The sequence below is a fragment of the Perissodus microlepis genome, chromosome 7 (assembly GCF_051167445.1).
Source record: "Perissodus microlepis isolate ML-2025 ecotype Zambia chromosome 7, ASM5116744v1, whole genome shotgun sequence".
NCBI classification, from domain to species: Eukaryota; Metazoa; Chordata; class Actinopteri; order Cichliformes; family Cichlidae; genus Perissodus; species Perissodus microlepis.
The window spans coordinates 41,672,938-41,679,448 of NC_140467.1; the positions used below are offsets into that span (position 1 = coordinate 41,672,938).

The 6,511-nt window shown below is 41.3% G+C and overlaps 1 protein-coding gene across 1 annotated transcript; it reads right to left on the reverse strand.

Moving 5' to 3' along the window:
• Window positions 1-3,649: 3,649 nt before the first annotated feature.
• LOC146383709 (apelin receptor B-like) lies at window positions 3,650-5,685 on the reverse strand. The gene has a single exon (XM_084935121.1). The coding sequence runs from the start codon at window positions 5,588-5,590 to the stop codon at window positions 4,526-4,528; it is 1,065 nt and encodes a 354-aa protein (XP_084791247.1). The 5' UTR covers window positions 5,591-5,685; the 3' UTR covers window positions 3,650-4,525.
• Window positions 5,686-6,511: the final 826 nt, after the last annotated feature.

Genomic DNA, 6,511 nt, shown 5'->3' on the forward strand with positions numbered 1-6,511 from the left:
CTATCTGACTGAGAAGCTGGGTAAGTCCGTGACATGTCGGAAAATTGACACAACCCACAAATGATTAGCATCATTTCATGTTACTGCTGAATGTGATGACATAAAGGATATGTATTTATGTTCGCCGCTATTTTGAGGCTCGTAGGCCTAAGAAGAGCAGAGGCAGCGGAGTCACTACCACAGGGAGGATTGGGGTGCAGCGGCAGCGCACTGAGTCAAACACTGACTCTGAAGCAGCACAGGGCGGCAGCTTTCAGTGGGGTGCACATGACACGGTGAGATAAATGAGTATTAATATTGTCTCTTTTAATGGATAAATTCTTAGCGTCCTGTAATAGATTGTGTGCCCAGGAAACGTTTCTATCTAAGCAAGATCTGGAAAAAACGAACTGTTTGCACAAAGACTTTCATGGCACACGTGAGAAGTGGAACGAAAATCATACATAATTCCAAACATTTTTTACAAATAAATAACTGCAAAGCGGGGTGTGCGTAATAAAGTCATGAAACGCAATTTTATAAGTTATACAACAGAGGGGTTCCTAAATCTTTGGTAAGAATTCTGTCCTTCTGGTATGCCCATCAGTCCATGCACATAAAATGGGGTTACTGTGTGTCTGCCCCCTTTTATGTGAGGAACGGGCTTAGACAGGGGAGTATTCTGCCTACTCTTTTGTTTAATGTTTATATGGGTGATTTGTGAAAGCTGTTAGATGACTGTGTAACAGGTTGTGTAGTTGGTAATACCGTATAGTGCTGGCCTTCAACAATTATTGAGGGCATGCTCTGAATGTGGTCTAGAGTTTGATATTCATTATAATGGCAAGAAGAGGAATATTTTTATTGACAAAAGTAAGGAGGACCAGAATTTAGCCATTCCTGAATTCTCTCTTAAAGTGTGTACGCCAATTAAATATTTAGGTCATTACATGTCTGATGATTTGTCTGATGATATAGTCATTTTTAGACAATGCTGCTTAATGTATGCACAAGCTAATATGTTGAGCTGTAAGTTTGGTATGTGCACTGTTCCAGTGATTGTTGGACTCTTCAAAGCCTTTTGCACTCCAATGTACACTGCTCATTTGTGCAACAGCTACAGAGAAAGCAGCATGCGGAAACTCAGTGTAGCATATAATAATGGAATGAGGTTGATGCACAAGTTGCCATGGTGGAGCAGTGCAAGCCAAATGTTTGTTAGTGTTGGAGTGCCTATCTGTTGTGCTATACTTCGCAATCTGATGCACAGTTGTATGTTTAGGGTAAAGGACTCCAGAAACAGTATAATTACATCTCTGACTGACCCGGCACTAAATTCAGTTTATTCAAAGTTATGGAATCAACGGCGTTACAGCCTCTGTGTAATTTTGTGGATTTGTTTTACATTTTCTTTTCTTTTTCATGCATTTTGTATGTATTTATTTTATCTGCTATGGACCTGTGTGTGTCTTTAATAAAGTGAAACTAAACTAAATTCAGACTGCTTTCAGGACTTAAGGGCAAAGAAATTCTTCTCATTAAAACCGCTGAATGACTCGTTGGCTGGTTTTCATCTTCTTGGTAGCACATAGGCATGTATGGTTATGGACATACATAATTAGTGGTAATTTATTTTATACACCACAGCTTTGATTTTTTTTTTCCCAGATAGGACAGCTACTGTCCATCTTTGCGCAGGCTTGACTGCACCTTTCAGCTGCAGAAGTTACCAACAGAAAGCCGTGCTAATTGTCAGGTTTTCTCTTTAAAACCCCCCAAATAACTCCATGTTTGTGTTTATCCTAGAACATACTGTCCTAGTTGTATATGATTCATTTGAGTGGGAACTGAAGGCTGTTTCTGCTCTCGGGATTCCCTGCGGCAAGCCTGCTTCCAGTCTAGACATGCTTAACTCACACTCATTGTAATTACAGGAGAATGAAAACATTGGTGTAATAATTCCTGAATAGTCATGTCAGTCACCCAATCAAAGGGAGTAATTCTCTTTTCTCTGGTGTAGTTTAGCAAATCTGTAACATGAACATGTGAGCTTCATAAATCCTGGAAACCCATGAAAATAATCTGAGCAGATTATGTTTCACAGCTAGCTTTCACTTTGATGCTGTGGAGGATAATGTGACTGGCCATCTTGTTAAAAAAAAGAAAAGAAATAGCCATTGCATGGGATTTTGAAATTGTACGCCGTTTCACTTAGAAACATTTAGCTGCACTGGCTCGAGTACATAGTTTGTCCTTATTTAATTTGCACCTGAATGTTTGTCCCAGTTTGAAAATGTGAAAACTGAAAATTGACAAAAAGCTCAAGATGTTTGCGCTTGTCCTCTAGACTAAATTCGGATAAAGATTTTTCTTGCATGTCTGTCTGTGTGTGTGTGTGTGTCTGTGTGTGTCGTGGCTCAGAAGAGATTAAAGAGAACTGAGACTGCGACTGAGAAGGCAGAGCGAGTGTGGCTGCAGCTGTTTAAGTTCCTTCTTTTTCAATAACAGACTTTTTCGACTTTCCCAAACTGAAGTCACAGCTGAAGTTTTCCTCCTACAAGAAATTCAATTTGGTCACATTTAGCCAAAAAAAAAAGTCACATGTTTGTGTAAAAAGAAAAGTAAACCTGAGAATTTTTACAGTGTAATATGGTATTTTACTTGTGATGAGTGCCAAAACTCATGGGAATGTAAATGTTTAAGTTAAAATCATTAATTTAGTCGTTTTGTAGCTGTATTTTATTATTTAATGTTTAGATATTGACTGGTGTGAATGCATCTGCAACTAATATAGCAATTAAGATCTGTCTCAGTTCCTCTCCAAAGGTTTTGCTGCAACAAAGCTGATGTTACCATAGTAAAGATTTTTTAAAAAGGCAAGAAACTGAGTTCAGGTTTCATGCAGTTATATATGAGAGAAATATTAAAATTAACTATAAAGGTTGTACTGTGCTGTACTGTATGGGTTTCTGTGCTACATAGAAGAGTATAGTAGGTATATTTTGAAGTAAGAGCTCAAGGCTAAAGGAAATCCTGCTCCCAGTTTTTACTATAATTTCCAACAGTGTCACCTTTAAATGTGGTGTTCAGTCTTAACTGATTTAGACAAAGCTCTGCTTCATCTAAGGTTTTACAAAGAGACGGCAAGTCCACTGCAAATTAGTAACCCAGGATTAATCCAATCCCCAAGTCTCCCCGCTGTCACTGATTTTATCCTGTAAAAAGCTCATTAGAGTCCGAATTGGTTATCTGAATTAAAGCTCAGTGTGCTATCACATTAATATTGATATCTACCAAAATAATTCAGATGCATTTGGGATACACAGCAGCACGGATTACAAGTGAAGTTTTGGTAATTAACACTTACGACTCTGTCTGGGACAAAGCCAAATTCTGTGTGGTTGATCCCGTTTGTGCTCACTGATTAATTTGGGGAGAATTGTAAGAGAAGAAACAAACACGCCTGAAGAGGGAAACAGAAGTCCGACGTGCATTTCCTCCAGACATACTGTGTGCTTTGATTTCGGCCCCCCGAAACACAATAGGAGGGAAGGCTGCCTCCTCTGAGCAACTCACCAAACAGGAAGACGCGTATTCACTGGATTGGAGAAAATACATTCCACAAGATATCACAGCAGGGTATAACAAAGTGAGAGAGATCGAGAGAGACTGGGTTTTTTTTCCCTTCAAAACACCGGCTTTTAATTACAAATCATAGACATGAATTCAAAAAATAGTGTATATTCAGAAAAATGGGTTTCATGTTGTTACCAGGGAACAAATTCATTCATATTTAAAGGCAGACACATCAGAGGCTGTCGATACAGTCACCTTTTAATTGGGGCTTTCCGCAACTAGAAAACATTTGTCAGCTGCCATCTGTCTGTCTGGTCTGTCCACCCCCCCAACCCACATGCCACACACACACACCTCTTACTCTACTCTTATCAGACTCAAACACCTCTTACTGACTAACTCACACCCTTCTCACACACACACAGACGTAGTCCTGCTGGCTGTGGTGCAGATACTGATCAGTCAAGACAGATCTCAAGAGCACAGTTTCTAATATGTCACACCTCCACCTCAAGAGTTTATTAATAAAAAAACAGTAATGGGAGGGGGAAATTGCATGATCATAATCAACCTAATATAGTTTCCCATGACTTGAGGACATGATTTCAGACTTCATAGCTCAGTACTTTTGCAGAAAGTCCACAGGAGAAGACGAACTGATGAGTATATCAGTCTTAATAAAAGTACATTCCCCTTATTTTTAAATGAGTCTCTCTTATGTTTCCTTATGTAGCTCAGTTTCAGTGCCTGCTGCTGAAAAAAAAAAAAAAAGTCTAGGGATTCGGTGCTGTCAGACACCAAAACCATAAGTCTTCAGTCAATAGTCCAGAGTGAAAAGCAAAGGTTACACCCCGAAACTGGCTGCTGCTGAACCATAAACAAGCACTCAGTACTGGAAACTTTTGATTCACCTACATTGTTCTGCAGTGTTCATTTTGACCCCAGCGTGCCTCTGGGTGTTAATCCATAGTCACACCTTTGTGGGTAGAGACTGAATCTCTGTCTTCTGCAAGGACAGGGAGCTGGCCGGGCTCGCATGCAAGAACTTCTTCAGGTTAAGTAGGCACAAGCACTGGGATCTGAAGCGCAGGTCAAAGAAGGCGTAAAGGAAGGGGTTGAGGCAGCTGTTGACATAAGCGAGGCAGGTGGCGTAGGGATGAGCCAGCAGGAGGAAGCGCAGGAAATCACAAGTGGCGGGAAACAAGTCCAGGTAGGAGAGTGCGTCAGCGCTCTTCAGGATGTGGAAGGGCATCCAGCAGGCAGCAAACACCACTACCAGTGTGGTGATGATCTTCAGCAGGCGTCTCTTGCGCTGGTCTTCTTTGCGCAGGGTGTTGAAGTGGCGGTTGATCGTGCAGCCGATGAAGCCGTAGCACACCATCATTGCCATGAAAGGTAGAAGAAAGCCCAGAGCGGAGGAGGAGATGCTGAGGCCGGCAATCCACAGGTTCTCCTGTTTCTGTGTCACCAAACTGAAGTCCATGGCACAGGATGTGCGGTTGGTTTCTGCATCGTACTTGGTGGTGCGGAAGACGAGAGTCGGAGCGGCCAGTATAACAGACAACAGCCAGATGGCTATCAGGGAGCCTTGCATCTGAGCCCGACTGCGCAGCTGGTTGCTGGATAAGGAGTGGACGATGGCTAGGTAGCGATCAAAGCTCATGCAGGTGAGGCAGAAGACGCTGGCATACATGTTGAGCAGCACCACGTAGCTGCTTATCTTGCACAAAGCCACTCCGAAGGGCCAGTGGTAACCCATGGCTGTGTAAACAGCCCAGAGAGGTAGCGAGACTACAAAGGTGAGGTCGGCCAGGGCCAGATTTCCGATGTAGACGTCGGCAGCTCGCCGTTTGCCTTGTGCTCTCCACACGGTGAAGATGACCACTCCATTTCCAGAGAGGCCGAGGATGAAAATGAGCATGTAGAGTACTGGGATGACAGAGTACGATGGCGTCCACTCTGAGTAGTCACACATTGAGGAGTTGTCTGGCTCCTCGTAGTCCTCATAGTACTCGTAGCCCACAGTTGTCTCCATATTCACCCTTTCCTCTTTTCTTATCCTTATGTTAAAAAAATTTGAGAATGGGGTGGAAAAAAAAAAAAGACTTGGTTCACAGCAGCTGACAGCACTCTCAAGTCTGTTGCTGTATGAGAATTCTGCTTCCACTTATATACCCCCACCCAACTCGCACCCTCCCACTGCCCTCCTCCTTCCTCCTCTGCATACACCCCCTTCTCTCCACTGACTGCCACACTAGATAATGCACTGTGAAGTAACTTCATTAAAGACTGTCAAAGTTTTAATATATTTACAAGTAATTTCTGACTTTTATGCACAAAATATTTGCAACATGAACAGAATTCTGGAGGCAAATGTAAACTGTACAGACTCTCAGAGAAGCCGCAAACAAAACCACCAGAAAACTACAAATTTGACTCCCCCCTGTAGTTTAAAAGTGCAAAAAATGTCTTAGAAAATTCTATACAGGAATTAAAAATGAAGTAATTATGAGCAACAAAAAACAAAGACAAACAAAAAAAGCTTGTAACATTATCTGTTTGTGTTTTTTGTGCTTCTTTTTTTTCTAAACCCCATTTAATTTCCCATATTTAGTTTGTAAAAACTAAAAAAAAAAAAATACTAAAATCTAACTTACAAATATAACAGATACAGATTATTGATGAAAGTTCATTAAATAAACAGACATGTTTGGACAGCAGCTCAGAGTTACGCCTGGGCACAGCAAGTTCCTTAAAGTGGCCAATTTTCATATCAATAGAGTCGTTCTGGTAGTGGACGATCCTGATTACCCAAAACCCGAATAAGAAACTGAAGGTTTTTTTACCTGGATTTTTTTTTTGTTTTGTTTTTATCTTGCCAGTACATGTTCAGACATGTGGAGCCACAAAATGGTTTTGGTCTGTTGAATTAAAGGACACAAAAACCGTTAAAACA